Source organism: Lagopus muta, chromosome 2, assembly GCF_023343835.1.
Source record: "Lagopus muta isolate bLagMut1 chromosome 2, bLagMut1 primary, whole genome shotgun sequence".
Lineage (NCBI taxonomy): Eukaryota > Metazoa > Chordata > Aves > Galliformes > Phasianidae > Lagopus > Lagopus muta.
In genome coordinates this window covers 74,146,504-74,163,636 of record NC_064434.1, presented here as the reverse complement: position 1 = coordinate 74,163,636, position 17,133 = coordinate 74,146,504, and the positions used below count along the sequence as shown (strand labels likewise).

The following is a 17,133-nucleotide window of genomic DNA, read 5'->3' as shown; positions in this document are numbered from 1 at the left end:
AGAGATTATGAATTAGTCTATCTTGACATCTCTGCCAGCTCCTAGCATGGTTACTGCAAAGACCATGAGGTAGACAATAGCTGGTTAAAAAAATGCAGTGATTAATCATAGTTTGACTCAGAGGACAAGGAAAAGCAGATTAAAATGTTTTAATCTGGCCACTTAACATAGAGACTAATTTGTAGCAGGACCTGGAATACAATTCCTCTTAGATCAGTAGTGCAGAATAGACTTTGGGGAATACAACTAAGGTATTCTTCCATGTGTATCATATCACACTAGCCTAAAATGAAGCTGTGAGCCCAACTGAATTGAACATGAGACCTTCAAATTTGCAGTCTTGATGCAATCCACAACAAAACTCACAATGCTCTAAAGTCAAGAAGAACTGCTTTGTAAAGATGATTTTTTTTCTAATAATGCTTGTTAGGGATGAAAAAATTACAGAAACTTCTTAATTCTTGGAAGAGAACTATTCTGTTCTATGCTGTAAATAAAAAAAAATATTTAAAAAAATATTTTAAAAAATAAAAGTAATATTTTGGGTGATTTCTTTCTTATCTGTGTTAATACACACAGATGCTCATAGATATATATATATATATATATATATTAACTCAACACTGTGTTAAAAGCCATGTTCTAAAGATGATAGTTTTAACATTAAAGGAAATTTCACTTGAAAATATAAGAGCACAAAAGAACCAACCAACAAAAACCTGTTAAGGATGGCTATAATTGTAATAAATGCACAGAGTGCCACCAGAATCATATATATTTTTTTCTCATCAAAGTGGCCAGTATTTCAGACTATACCTGGCCACCTTCAGGAAAGACGGTAGTTCCTCCAGACTTTGCATATGAAAATTGAGTGTTCTAAGAAAATTTAGTCATCACTTCTGTTGTTTTTCTTGGAAATGAAACCAGTTTGCTCTCAAAAAAGCTGGCTGCATTGTGACTATTTGATTGAGAAATTCAACAGGAAATGACAAGGGAAAAGGATAAGACAAAACATGAGGTAAAACTGGTGACTGAAAGAGTAAGCAAAAGAAAGGAAAACAAACCTGGAAGTGAATGGAAATGCGAAGCCATGTGTTTGCTCTAAAACACCATGAAGCAGTAAATGGTGTTAAAAAGAAAAAGTGCAATGTTTAGGAAAAAAAATGAGAAAATTCTTTGTGAACAGATAATGCAGAGAAGGAGACTATCTTAAAGTGGCTGTGGGGATATACCCCATGCAGATGAACAACTACATTGAATTAACTGGGGCACATACAATTAGGTTGCTTCAAAAGTAATGCTTCCTATTTAATTCCACAAAAACTACACCAAATACAAAGAGCATGATAACATTATTTGCTGGAGCAAATTCTCAGCTGCAAGAAGATTTTTTAAAAAATAGTCATCACTATTAGCTATGCATTTTCATTAGCAGTGAACAAGAGTCTGCCTGTTGTGCTCATAAAAACCTGCACCAGCAGAGGTGAATCACTGTTTCACAGCTGCTATGGTAGAGTCATTGCAGTACAAGAAAATATGAGAAATGAGTGAATAGAAGAGATCATTGGGAAAAACAACAACAACCACCAGCAAAGTTAACAGAAATCATCTGCAGAGTCATGGAATTAGAGATGTACAGTGCAGAACGCGGGAAAATAAGAGGCCTCCAACGTTTTTGTATCAGGTGAGAATACTCACATCATAATTACATACTGACCTCACAATGACTGCTACAAAGCAAATCTCTTCCAGAAAACATTTTTTTTCCTCTACAGTATGCCTTGTACTCATGGCCATAAGATATGCACGCAGCCATGCACTTACATTTAATGGATATTTTCATTATGACAATTATTATCACTATTTTGGCAAACTTTCTCAGTAAGCAAGCCATCTAACTTGTGTAGTTGGATAAGTTAGTGACAAGTGCTATTGATTCGTAGAACCTTTCAATATGTTAGCATACCTCAAACGCCAATGTAATGATCACTTTGCCTGGGAAAGAAAACAACAAGTATTGAAAATATTGCACCTCCTGTCAAAAATTCTATTTAAAATTTCTAGTGGTGCAATTTTTTTATTAATCTTCAGGTATACATCAGGCTGCTTTGTTTGTTTTTATTTTTTTTTAAATAAAAATTTCATTCTCTCCTTTAAGAAACAGTAAAAAGAGTTACAAAATCTGAAAAGATCACCATAGGGTAGGAGCCGTGATATCACCATTTGGCTATATCCTAAACTGTCACAACCAATCTGACATGAGAGCCAAGAAGAGAGAAGGCAAACTTCACTATGAGATGATAATTTTTCTCTCTCTTTTTATGTACAAAATACTAAAATGCAATACAGTGTGCCACCATGCCACCTCCACATCAGATAAATCAGTGAGGCTGATGAAAAGATCTTCTGCTAAATATTTGGTGGTATTCTAGAATCTGATGAAAGTCATAACACTTAGCAGAGATTGGAGACTTGGATTTTTTTTTTTTAATACTAGACCTTTTACTTTGTTCAAACTTAGAATTCATATACACTGATTGGCTTATAGCTACAAAGAAACTTATCAAAGACTTTTAAATATCCTTCATTTAACTTTTTTTTAAGCAATTTTTGCCAGACATCCAGATAGATAAACTCTCAAAAATATTTTTTCAGTTATCTAAGCAATGCTAAAAATGAGACTCACTGCTCTCCTTCCCTAACCAAAAGGCCTGATGTTTCAACTGAAAAATAGACAAATTGCCAGAAGTGCACAAGGAAGAAACAGAAGTATTGAAATATTGAGCAACCTCTCTCAGTTGGAAAGCAAACTGCCTCTATTTGAAGCACTGCCTCAAAGGACTCTTCCTAGCTTCTATCTTTAATGTGTTCTTCTTCTTTCAAGTATATATTTCTATGTCTGTAATTTTCCACAATACTTTTTGATCAGAAACTCTTTCAATCAAGTTAAAATTTTGAAATACTCCTAAAAACTGAAGATTATTTTAATTGTTCAAAGACGCAACCTACATTCAGTTTTGACACTGTAAAACAAAGTCTAGCAGTTTGCAGCCCAGTTGATTAAACATCAATAAAGAGAGTGATATTGAAGTCTTAAGTCCAAGAAAAGCGTTTGCTTACTAACATCGTGACTGGAGCTTTTAGATGACACCACAACACAAGCCAAGCAATATGTGACTCCACTAAACATACTCCACATTTCCATCCACTTTCCTGTTGCATTGTAATTCCATATATATTTTCCTACTCTTTTCTTCGATCTCCACATTTCTTTGCAAGTACATTTTCCCATGTCCCCAGATTTCTCACTCTCAAGTCTGACTCACTGGTTCCTATTATAAGCGTTAACAAAATATCCCTTAAATTACTCTGAGGACCATTGCTTGTGCTATGGGATTTAATGCCCTCCTCCACAAGCAGAAGTGGCAGCTTACCAATATGCTCCTCACTGTGCAACGTACAGAGATATCCAATGCCAGACTTTAAATTGCTCAACAGCAAGTTTTAAATCATCCTGCTGAGGAGTCTGTAGGGAGACATACCAGTCTTTCTGCAGGGGGAGATCAATGAGCTGTGGAGACACGCTGGCCAGGAATCTCCCTTTCATCTAGATATACACAGTGTGACACACCAGGTGCCAGCTTAACTGCTATTCTTACGGGAATGGGCAACTTTAACATTTGAGAAACTAGGGCTTTTTTTTTGCCTTTTTTTTTTTTCTTGAACGTATAGATTATTTTTAATGCATCAAAGATTTATTGTGGCAGTTAAAAGGTTGAATAAAGCTAGCCAAAGGAAATTCTCAAACTTAGTGTGATGCAAGATGCAACTTAGAGAATTCTACCATCATCTTGGTCTGGCCTATGAACTGTCCTCTGCTGGCATCCCTGAGACAGTTTGTCCTCTGTTCAGTGTCATGCCTTCTCACAAAGGCAAGCACCAAACTGAGCCTATGAGAAATATTTACCTCTTGCACATACTTAAAAGGTGCTTACACCTGCTCAATGCCACCCCTGCCTCCACCCCCCATTTTTTTCCTTCTGCCTAGAAACACAACTTCAATTCTCCCTATATTTGCAAGCTTGCACAGGGTGTCTGGAACAACAAACAATCTGAAGAAACTTAGTATCACTTAGGGCAGGAGTGAACAAACAAGTGTCAGTATTCCATTTGTATGCAGAGAAAGTAAAGATATAGCTGTGGCTCTGCAAAAATGCTTCTGCATCTTCCTAGTAAGGTCTGAATCTAAGGTTTACTAATATTAACCTTCGACAGCAATGCAATGAAATATTTTTTATTTTTCTCTTCTGATTTCATGTAAACATAAAAGTTCTTAGAGGATTGACTACTTCTGACTATTTTTTTTTTTTTTTTTTTTTTTTTACTACTGGGAGTGTGGGTGGGCCAGGGTGTGATCCCCATCCATAAAGAAAAGATAGGTTACAGTCCTAAAAACAACTCATTGCTGCCTACAGAAAATTGTATTTTTTAAGAAATTCTATTTTTAGTTATTATTGATTTGCAAACTTTATTTTTGATTGCCATGTACAGCAGCTATTTTGTTTGTTTGTTAATTGATCATTGCTTTTCAAGATTTTCTTTTGCAGTGATTTAAAAGGTGTTGCCTCATGAACTCTTGTACTTGCTCAGTCATAGGAAGAGTTCTAGGAAAGTGGTAGGGTCTGGGCCTGAAGGACTTGGCTCAACACCAAGAAAAATGAAAATACCTCTTGCTCCAGTGCTTCACTGGAATAATGCATTTAATGTTGAATATCTCAGAAATACAAAGAAAACAAGAAAAAAAGGAAATAAAGATATAATTTAATAAGAAAAGAGTTACCATATTAACTTTGACAGTTTGCATGAGATACCCGCTGTCTCTACAGGAGAAAAAATATGCATTTCAAGTTTGGTAGTATAATCCCTTAAGAGTTTTCCTAAGAAGGTAAGACTTTTGTACAGGTGTCACTGTAGCTATGCATTATCTAAAAATAAATATTCAAGGATCAATTTACCTCATACCTTAGGGTATACAGAAACTAAAATATATGTACAGATTAGGAGAATGCTGAACAGTTGTTCTTTTCTGCAACAACACTGAAAAGGAATTAATGTGTATGTCAGCTCTTCTTTACTTTCTTTGTATCACATATAGAGTGCAAAGCATACTGTCGGATAGTATTTAAGAGTTTTCAGAATACAAACACAAAAGCATAGCCTACCAGTGTCGCACTAAAAATACAGTGAAAAGACAACAAGACCAATATTTAAAAATATGCAACAAATCAGGCCCTGTTTGTCTTATGTTGGTAACTGAGAAAGAAGTTATATTACTTTTACCATTTTCATTCAAAAGGATACATCTTTAGGATAAACAGCACCAGAATTTCTATCTAAATTTTTTAGAAGGTTACAGATAGCTTGGATAACAATTTTGCTAAGTATGTTCTATAGCTTTGACTACAGTGTGACCACAAAAAAAAAAAAAATCCAAAAGTATGTTTAGGAAAACCTTTTGGCAGATGTATACTTCCACTGTAATTTTCAGGTGCATTTTTTTCTTTTTATTGCTACTGTATTTAACAGTTTATCACACATGATTTTCTCAACTGTTTTTTTCCAGTTCTGCTTTATTTCAACTGACAGAATTGAGTGAAAGCAGTAGAAAATTTTGGAAAAAATATTTTGTTTTTAACCTCATGCCATTTCTCTTATTTTTCTTCATCTTGGAAAGAAACGTGAAGTCTAACACTTCAGTGTTTATCTTTTGCACGTTAATGCCTAGCAAATCAATATACAAGTTAAAATGTTGACTGAAAGGTGTTTAAAATAAGAATTGTCTGGCTGCTTTCTTTAAAGTACATATAGTTTTAATGTATCAGTAACAGAAAGTAACACAACCTTAGGAAATATCATATCAGAAGCCTTTGCAAAAATCATTTTAAAACAATGTGACTCAAAAAGAAGTGAGAATGTCTCTGTGATAATAAAGAAGTGATGGTGACTGGTTTCCATGTGATTGCTCCCAATAACATTCCCTGCGAAAATCCTTTGAACAAACAAACAAACTTACCTTTCTTGAAGAATAAGTTTGTTTTCTTTCTTCCAGAAGTCTTTGAAGTCAGAACTGAATTCATGCCAAATATTGAAGAAAGAATGCGGGGATACCTCTTTCTCTCCCATTTTTGGTTTCATACAGAAATAGGCTGCAGTTTCCAAAAAGCTGTCAAAGAAAGAAAGAAAGATAAAGAAAAATGACAAATGTCTCACTAACTGCAGGTGCAGAATTCTTTCCCAACTTAAAACTGACGCAACATTTAATTGTTCTGGGTAGCAGATCTAAAATATAAAAACAACAGTTCTTAGATCTTCATACACAGATAGTTACATAAATATGATTCTTCAGATAAATGGGGTCTGGCATTTATCATACTGTTTTTGAGGAAAGGATTTTCCATTTCAAAAGCTGAAATTAATGCACTCTGCAGAGCCCTGCAAATCCAGATATCCACACTTACCTAAATACTGCTTCTCTGTCGCATTTAAAGTAGAAAGATTTTCAAAACAGTGGCAACATCTATAAGAACTTTGTTTTCAGCCTTTTCAAGTTCTATTAAATCTACACTGTGATAAAATCAGGTATTTTAGATGTGAGCATATACAAAAAGAAATTCACATCTGTGCAATGAAAACCTGAAACCTGTGCAATGAAAACCAAATATGCTCCTGTTGGGTATCTCATTCTGCAAGAATGATCTGACATTTGCCTCTGAACAAGGCAAAAGCAAAGCAGCAAACTGGAGATAGATCTCTTATTAGAACTGCTGCTGAAGTTGAAGGTTACATTTGTAACACCCATTAAGAGCTATGACTGCAGTGAAATTTAACAGATTTCTGATTTCAATTGCTTCTACTTACTTCAAATTTAAGAATATGCAGAAAATTTTGAAACAATTAATTCAAAAACTAATTGCTTAACTAGTATTCCATTTCATTTTTGATGTAACGTTCTGTAAATACTGGAGCCTTCAAGAACGTACTTCTCACCCAAAGCTCAAAACAGACGTTTTATAAATTTCATGAAAAATTCTATGGAAAGCTGTCTCTAGAAATATAATCCTAGATAACTTGCTCACTGACCTATTACTGTCCCATGACCTCTATGAAAAGTTTCTGTGGCAAAAGAAGTTAAAATATAAAGCTACAACCTGAAAAATAGCAACAGAATGAAAGGAATCAAACAATGAGCAGCCCTCCTAAAACAGGAAAACAAGACAAAGTAAAGCTCACATTGTCAAGAGTACACTGTAAAAAACAACAATCAAAAACAAATATAAAACACTATGGAACTTGTCTAACATTACCAGCACTAACATTTACTTTTTGGAGACCTGTTGGTAAGCCAGTGTTTGTTGGTTGTTTTTTTTTGTTGTTGTTGTTTTTTGTTTTTGTTTTTCTTCCAGTGAGGACTACTTATGAAGTGATACAACCTTATGCATGTATACATCTATGGTTAACTGCTGTCACTTCATTTCTAGGCACATACACTGAATAGAAATGCTCAGGCAGGTTGCTTGCCTCCCTGAAAGTTTGTTTTAGAGGTAAGAGAGATACGCTGCTCATAAAATGTGGAACAGCAGCAGCATAGCTGGCTGTCACTGTTAACATGTCACGCCTTCCTAATGCCTGTTAACAATGAACAAGGTAGCAGCTGCAACACAGAAAAACCGCATGGCACATGTCACAGTGAATCAAATAATTTTTCTATACATTCAGATCAAACAATCAAGATAGTTACTCTCTATACATTTACTGGCTGGAGAGGTCTCCTCTTATTTACTAGCTGGCAGTCTCTGACAGCACACTTAGAAGGCATATGGAAAACTGCTTGTTATATATTTGATGCTGCAATTTTTGTGCTACGAGACAGAGAAGCATAATTCACACAGGAAAGAGAAAGCAAATAAAGTGAATCAAAATGCATCAAATGAAACATGCACAGCAATAAAATCTCACTATTACCATGCGCTATAAATATCTGATTTGGAAATGTTTACATATGTCAAACCAATCATATCTAAAAGCTGATAACAGGAGGGGACACACATTTCAAAAACAAAGAGACATTGGGATGACATTGCCATAATCCTAAGAACATATATCCTTCAGATTTCACAGGTGGCAAATGCATTTTCTCTTGTGCTTTTCTGTGGGCAGCCCCACAAAATTTTGGACAAAATTTTAAAGGACAAATTTTCCTGTTTGTCCTTTAGCAGATTTTGAAACAAAACATCTGTAAATATCAACAGCGTTCCTGTCCATGCAAGCATTTTGAATCAAGCAATGAACTACAGTTTGGAAGGCTTGCGTTCCTATATTCAAATCAATTTCTGCAATTTCTAGCTTTAGAACACTCATCTGACCTCTTTGGATTTCATTTCACACCTCTGTGAAAAATGAAACATGTATTGCCCAAACAGGTATTGCAAAGCTTGCTTAGCATCCATTTCTCAAGTGAACAGGTTCTTAGTTTTCTTTTAAGACGTTTGCTAAGAGTACAGAAAAGAATGTGCATTAGGGAAGAGAAAGCAGTCATGGAAGAAGGAAGGGAGGGCATGCAAGTTATTTTCAGGGATTAAAAGAGGTAAAGGAGGTCAGCAGCTTTACTTCAAATAGTGTAACTTTGAAAGCCTGATTAAAAGTAAGACAGTGATGTTCACACCACTGTTTTATCTTGACATAGCAAAAGCAGAATTTCTTAAACAAATTTCAAACTGGTTTTCATATTTCACATGCTAATCTTGAAGGATGAATAAATAAAATGTCTCAAAACATTGGAGGAGTTGCTCATCGCTGACAAATTTGTTTGCCTAATTTCCTCGGTTAAACTGCGTAACTCAGAAAAAAAGTCATTGTATATTAAGATGACTGAACTCATCACTTTGTCACATGTGGAAATCTAATGAACGATTAACTGTACTTTTTTTGTGCATTCCCTTGAGTACAACTGTGAGACTATGCAAATTCATTTTCTGTTTGGAGAGAAGGAAGTAAAGGATGCTCTAATAGCCAATGTCATTCACACTGTAAATAGCTTATCGACAGCATTTCTAGATTAAGCTCATCCATTAGGAGTATTTTAAGAATGGCTATGGATTAATTATTTACCATTTCCTTTTGAAGTCAATAAGGAATCTATACTTTATATGATGATTCAGATTCACATGTACTGTATGTGAATCTGAATGCGATGAATTTGTTGACACACTTTTTCATTCTCTAGATCAGTTTACAGTGGGACAAGCAGAAGGGAAAAAAAGGAGACAAGAGTTGCCAAAAAAAAAAAAAAAAAACCCACAAAACATAAATCAATAATACTAAGCAAAAGACCTTAGCTTAAGTTAGACAGGCTCCTGAGACCAAACAAAAAAATAAACCATGTGCAAGAGTACCTATTTGACTGTGTGCTTAAAAGCAGAAAAAAATGTTTCTGCAATTCTTCCATACGTTTTTTTTTTTTTTTGCTTTGTTTTGTTTTGTTTTTAAATACAGATTACGTACTTTGCTTGAAGTTTAAATCTGAATGTTCTGTACAAATTGAGTTTGATTTTTATAAATTGCTAATGATCATTTACACACATTTGATGTTAAGAACAGATTAGTCTTACTGCTGGTACTGTGCTAGTTTTGTGAAGTGGTACATTTCAGAAGCAGTTCTGAACCATGTAGGAGTCGCAGAACATTCAAACATATCTGCAGGTGATTTCATTTGCTATATATGGAAGCCAGGTGTGTGTGCTCAATCGTTTCTCAGAAAAGCTAATGTATATTCCAGTTGCATGAAAGCCATAGGTCAATTTTTAACTAAGAATAGTCTACCAAAAGAAAGAAGGTTAAAAAGACAAAAGACTATTCATACATCTTACTAAATTAAATCTAATGAGTTGTATAGGGAAGAGGAGAGCAATATATAGGTAATAATAGGTTCTCCTCAGAAAAATCAACTGTGCAAATTTTTGTACTCATTTTATAAATATTAAAAGGTTACATATGTGTTTTCCTTGTGTTTTAAACAGCTGAAAGCATGAATGAGAATTAAGTCTTATGACAGAATACAAAGGAATTCAAAGTCACACAAAATTATATGATAAAGAGAACTGTCACCCTGGCTATCGAGAAAGTAAAAGCTTATGAGAAAACTTAGCACAAAGAGCATCTTAAGAAACTTCTCATCTTCTATTGATATGTTTTGTTGAGGGCCCCCCCTGCATAACAAATAAGTCTAGGACACTTTCTTCATTTACTTGTTCATAATGCCATTGCCTTTACCCAGTGCTGTCCCTTGTTCTACATGATTAAGTGTGAAAAAAAGAAAAAAAAATATAGGATCATTCAAAATAGTTAGTAATTAAGTGTTGGTAATGATTTTTTTTTTAAAGGATGAAAAAAGATATCTTTCATATATTAAAGAAGTTGAGATAATATGCTAGCTTAAGGCAACTGCCTGAGTCATTAATCTCTTATTCCTTTTGCCAATTCATATTCTGTAACTACAGATTTTGTAATATTGTTCCACAGAAAATAAAGGTCTCAAGAGACTTTTTCCTATCCTCTAAAAAAAAATCTGCCAAGCATTTGCAATGTTTTGAATGCTAAGTCATCTGCCTCATCTTGCGTCTCTTGCCTCCTATAATTTCATGTTGAACGAAAGAGTGCTTCAGTATTCCAACTAGATGAAAATTAACAGCTTCAACAGTAACAAAAATATTCATCCACCTTTGAGTTTTTTTCCACCCCAACACATCATATAAAAACAGGAAAGTTTGTGAGTACCATGAATGTACAACTTACATATTTTCTACTGTCATACATTGAATGTGTCAGACCCAGTAACTGAACAGGACTTATTCTACAAGTTATTAAATTCAACAAGTATTAAGAATATTCATCCATACTTAAAATGAGTATTTCAGGAAAACTTTTTTTTCTTTTTTTCCATCTTTGATGAACACAGAAGCACATCATGCAAAATAACGTGGACACAACTAATTCAGACTACGGGATTTTTTGGAAGGTCAATCTGAGCAAAGATATTTTTAAAAAATTATCTACATGAACTATTAAATCTAAATTACGGTATATTAGTTGGGCATGATGATGAGTCTTGCAAAATCAATGCTTGTTACTTCTGAGAACATCATTTCATCAGGAGTCACAGATAACACTAAATAACTGAAAGCATTACTTGAGATTTTTCTTATTTATTTTTCTTCCTATTATTTTTTAAAGCATCAACAACATGATCCCTCTACATGTTTTTATTTGCTCTGATGTAAGGGATCCTTCAGTGATTTAGCAATACCACCTTTTAACCTAGATTGCATAGAATTAGGCGTTAAATTATGAGGCAGGCAGGATGAAACAATTTTAGCAAAGAGAAAATTTTTGATGATAAAAAAATACTGTTTGAAAAGCTCTTTGGCACAGTCTAATTCAGTCTCAATCCACCTAAAACTCAAAGTTCAAGAAATATAGATTTGAATAGATGAATTGAAATCAAGTATCAGAAACAGAGGAGCTTTATTTCCCTTTTGTCCTTGATAATTATAATCTACCAGCCATTCAGAGAAAAAAGTAAATATTTTTAGCATTTAGTGCACTTTTAAACTGCATGTTATTTGCATTTTCCCAGGTGTACCAGTCCTAGTTGAAACCCACTATAAAATGAATACAATGGTTATCTTTCTTAGAGTTCAATGCTTTTTAATTTTGTTAGTGTGGATATCATGTACTCAGCTCAGCTGTTATATAGACACATGACAGCTCTGTGCTTAGCTGACCATATATAACATGAGCACGCATAGAACAACATCACATAACTGTGTTCACTGGTAAACTAGGCCCAGTAACACATCCAAGAGAAAACTTTTTCTCTCTTAAAAAGACTAACATATGAGTTTCAAACATATTAAATAACCCTTGGCTAGCTGAGCTTTAGGAAAAAATAAGGTGCTAGTAGATTTAGAATAGAGAGGTAAAATGAAATTCAACAGCAGTGATCTAAGACAATCTGCTAGCTTTGTTGCAGTATGAAACAGTTAAACACCTTCCACTGAAGTCCACCTTGTCTCCAGATGTTTCTATTTCACTATTGTGTAAAATACTTTGTTTTTGTAGTTTTTTTTTTCCTTTCCCATTTATTGATGTCATTCTCATCTTTTTATGAATCTGCAGCCTCTAGGGTATAGAGGAGGAATATGACCAGAATTATCTTACAGAATAAGTAATTTGACTTAGAAGTAGATTTTTAAAAAAACTTAGAAACCACACAGATGCTTTACCAGATTCTCTGTACATTCTAAGAATATGATCCAATATAGATCATAATTTATACACATGCATTTCCAAAAACATGCATTATAAACATAACTGAAATGAAGTTACAGGTCTAATTAAGAGTACTGTCGTGGGCTCTTTCCATTTTTTTGCTGAAATCAAACTTTCTATTGTTTGAATATTATAGAATAAAAATGTTCTGAAATACTTGACTATTCTAGAACCTCCTACCATTTTAAACATTTGCTTATATAGTTTCAGCTTTAGCCCTTTCTGATTGCTTACTTTGAACTGCCACTCTAAGAGTGTTCTTCGTTAATTCAATGTACAAGAGCTCTCTCCCTTTGAGACCTATGAATAGAGGCTCCCCTAATATCACCAAGAGCATTCAGAACTTTGAAAGGAAGAAATTTAGCCTTTGGAGAAGATGGAAACATTCACAGGCTTTCATATTCTTTGAGTGAATTACAAAAAAGGTCACATGAATATAAATTGAAAAATATCAAAATTTGGGCTGATGAAGTGTCAGATGGAAAAGGTCCGTACACGTGTTTTTAAAAGATAGGCCTTTATCTTTGAGCTCCTAACTTATCCCAATATATTTCCTGCATAGCAATAACAGTATCTTTGCTTAGACACAGAGAGAAAAACAAGCAGCATTTTATATAGGGATGAAATCTCAATGAAAATGTGGCAACCACTGGGATTGATTGAGAGATTACCATAACCATATTGCTCTGGATATGTGAATCATACATTCACATATTAAAATAAAGCCACATAAAGCATATCCCTTTGGCCCAATTACTCAACTCCAGAAGAGCTATTCCCATCCCTTCCAAAGATTACATGATGTTTCTGGTGATCATTGCACTAGCTATTTTTCTTTTGAATAGGAAGGAACTTTTCTCTCATCAGCAGACTGACTGAAGTAGAACTATCTTCCAGGTAACAGGAAAGAAAAGGAGCAGGTGCAAGCAATCATATGAGAAGTATTCATTTAAGAAGTGCAGAAGGGATCTTGTTTACTAAAGCATTTTCTGAACCTGGTTTATTAAGACGTCTTCAAAAAGAGGAAGAAAAAAAAAAGAAATAAGGCAAGACCGAGGAATAAACAGAAGAACAGAGGCAAAACATCTTTCTAGTTACTTAATCTCCACATATAAGAAGCTCAGTAATGTTTCAGTGGAGGCTGAGGCCAGCTCTGAACTGTGGTAGTGCTGATGGGAGTGTTCCATCAGCTGGAAAGCATTAAGGAAGGAATGACCTATATTGAATAAGTTGTTACTGGATAGTTCCCAGACAAGTTAATACAATTGTGACCTAATTAAACCAAATCCCTTATGTTCTGCTTTTCCATTTGCACATACATGACAACAGCTGTATGATACAATAATACTTAAAGTAAACTTTAAAATACAGCAAAAAATAAGGCAACCATTGTGGTGGGAAATCAAGAAGAAAGAAGTAAAAACAGAAGTTGGTATCTACATAAGTCACAGTCACTGCAAATGTTAACACTATACCATAAAGGACTTAGGAACAATCTAACTAAACAACTCAAATGGACCACATGATGACAGAAAAAGCCTACTGAACATAACTGTAAACTGAAGCACAATGGAAATGCATTGGAGCAAATCTCACACATTTTACTTCAGCTGTAACAGCTCAAAACAAGTATCTTGAATATTTGAAGACAACACAGTGAAACCACCTCCTAGATATAGAGTTTAGACAAAAAGAACATCAAATTTAAACAGTCATTTCTGCATTTTTCTGTAAATTTTAATAGCGGTGAAATTTTATAAATTATTATTTTTAATTCTGCATTTAATTTTACAGCACCCACATTTGGCATGAAAAGATCTCCACTATTTAAACATCATTATCAGAGTGGTACTTAACTGTATTATCAATGTTACCTGTTTGTGTAACTGTCTTTGCATCTTAAACTAATTATTCTTTTATTATAAGATCTAAGAATATCCCCGATATTAACTGCAGAGCCAATTGCATAATATATTCTGCTGAATATTAGCTCTCTGAATTGTACATCAGTTTGCTAAAAGCTATGGTACCATTTGTTCATACTAGTGTTGAATGCTATTAAAAGGAAACTAATTAAAAACCATTAAAATGATTTAAGCAAGAGCGTCAACATAAAAGACAGTGTTCTTGTACAAAAAAATCTATCATGCAAGTAGTTAAGAACTTGCACTCATTTAGAAAATATTTTTTTGGAAAGAATGAAAATCAGGGAATGATCAAATACCAGTGCTTCAGAAGAATCTCTTTGACATAAAACTGTTGGTTATGTTTCCATTACTGCATATTTACAGGCTCTGATATTCTGTCAGAGACAGGATACTAAACTAGAATGATCCAATCTGTTTAGCTGTCTGTAAGCTTCTGCTATACACATTTCCTTTGCTCACTGAGTATTTACTTTGTGCTGAAATGTATTACCATGAGCAATTCAAGTCTACACACTAGGAGCCACACAGCGAGAAAAGAGACCTACCAGGAAAGGAACCAACAAAAGACAAATGGCAAAATAGCAGTGAAAGATGGAGTCCAACAGCATATTCTTGCCTTTCAGTTAGAAGTGCAGGGTTACTTTTTTTTTGTTGATGTAGGTTGTTTTTGTTTCTGTTTTTGTTTTTTTAAACTTAGTATCTCTCTCCATTCAGAACTTTTCACCACTTTATTTCAATCGTTAACTCAATTTTCACTTCAACTTTACCATTCGTTTTTGGAAAAAAAATCCAAACCATTGTGTGGACAGCACCGATGCAATAAGAACTTTTACTGTTTTTAAGGATTAGCAGAATTAGGTGCTACATTTCTAGGTGTTGCTTTTTAGCAGTGCCATTGTACCATAGTATCTGCTATTTCTTTAAGTGTCATCAGCTTGTCAGATCACAAGCAAAGCTTTGTTCCTCCTCCATTCCAATGTTCAGTGAAGCCACTGGATATCTGTGAAGAGTGTGGTTTCAGGAGTACTTTTTTTTCCTCCAGAGAATTTAAAGGTAAATATTTATCTTTAAAATTAATGTCATTTGTTGCTATAACAAGAAAGCAACAAAACACTGCAAGATGGATTATTACAAGTTTCGAAAACAGAAGATGTGTCTGGGAGACAGCACTCTAGAAGCACTTTAAAGCCCAGAGATCACTGGAATGTGCAAGTAATGTGAGCAAATTATAAAATAAACCAAATAAAAATACACTGACATGGGAAGATGAGTGTTCTGCACTCAGCCATACAGATCTGCAATTCCCCACTTGATATTTAAAAGGAGGTAAATCCTATTTGACTTTTTGTAAAACAAATACATACTATCAGAATGCACTGAGATTTACTAAAAACAGGTTAAATTCTTAGATTTGTTAAAGTCAGTGACGTACACAAAGCCATAATAGCAAGCAGCACATTTGTGTATCCAGACTTCACTATTTATCATAGCAGGAAAATAACGTGGAGTGTTTCACCCAAAAAATCAAGTCAACATCTGAGACTGTTTTGTCTTAGTGAACTGTTATCACTTAATGCAAGGTTTTACTGCTTGAAGTATTAGAAATGAAAGGGTCTGTACTGTTTAAGAGATTCTTATCATACATTGCCTCTTTACACTGGCTTGATATGAGTACACAAAATAAGCAATTTTCAGAGAAATTAATTGTTCTTGAAGAATGTCAGATCCTCTGTCTGAATGCATTATGGTTCATTAAGATTCAACTAAACCCAAAGCTTATTTAAACTAATATAGGTGCTGCTGCACTGAAATTAGAATCCAATGTCTCATTGTTTTAGTGAAATGTCAGGAAGAAGTGAAGATGTTCTGAATGTTTCTCAGACCACCTGCTTCACCTCAGTTTGTGAATGGCTCCAAAGGCCTTATTCCAGAAAGAGACATACCATGGCAGAGAATTTATTAACTGTTTCAGCAGAAGAGAATCTATGCTCTAGTCTGGATTTATTCTGTTCTCAAGTCCACAATCTGGAAGACTTCCAAAGAGCTCTGAACTAAATACTGGACAAAGTATTAGAAGAAAGTAATAAAGCTACATGCGATACCTTCATAACTATTCAGCTAAACATAGGCAACGAGTAGAAAGTAATGAGCTCTTGCTTCATTGAATGCTACTCTGGTAATTGCTTAGTTGTTGTTTCTTCAGGATCCAAGCACAAGGGGAGCAACTAGCTCATTTCAGAATGTAAACTAGCAAGATGATATCACACCTCTGTTACTCTTACTACTGGCACGGTAATCAAGACATCAGCTACTACACAACTTTTGACAATAACTTTGATGCAATCTTAATTTCTACTTGCTGTAGATGCTGTGATTGGACTCTCTCCTACATTTGCATTAGGTATACCTGCGAACAATGATTCTACTTTTTTCTCCCTGCATAAAGAATATATCATCTTGGAAGATCAGAGGTATTTAAAGCTAAGTAAATGAAAACACAGAAAACATGAAATATTGTTTGCTTGGCAAAAAGGGCATTGTATTTTCCAACTTTCAGTCTTATTTTTAGCTACAAATTTGTCTAAATGTTATTTCCATCTGCACAAACTGAACACATATCCATGTATCTTGGTATGTAGGATACAATCTAAACTCATTTAAAATGGAAAAAAGAAATCTCAAACTGTGTACTCCTGAAATACAGAAGCATCTATTTCCCTCCTTCTCTCCTTCTTATCTTTTATTTCTTTCCTCTCCCCTTGAAACAGTGTTGTGTTTTTTTTACTGTAGCTTGTCATGTATTCGACAGTTACTCAAG

At 34.3% G+C, this 17,133-nt stretch overlaps 1 protein-coding gene across 4 annotated transcripts in view; it reads right to left on the bottom strand.

Annotated features, from left to right (window-relative positions):
- The window catches only part of FMN2 (formin 2), a 145,200-nt gene that overhangs the window by 8,372 nt on the left and 119,695 nt on the right, over positions 1–17,133 (bottom strand). For all 4 annotated transcript variants that reach the window (XM_048937759.1, XM_048937758.1, XM_048937761.1 and 1 more), the window contains one exon: positions 6,074–6,223. In XM_048937759.1, the coding sequence (XP_048793716.1) occupies positions 6,074–6,223 (150 nt within the window). The remainder of the gene's footprint in view (positions 1–6,073; positions 6,224–17,133) is intronic.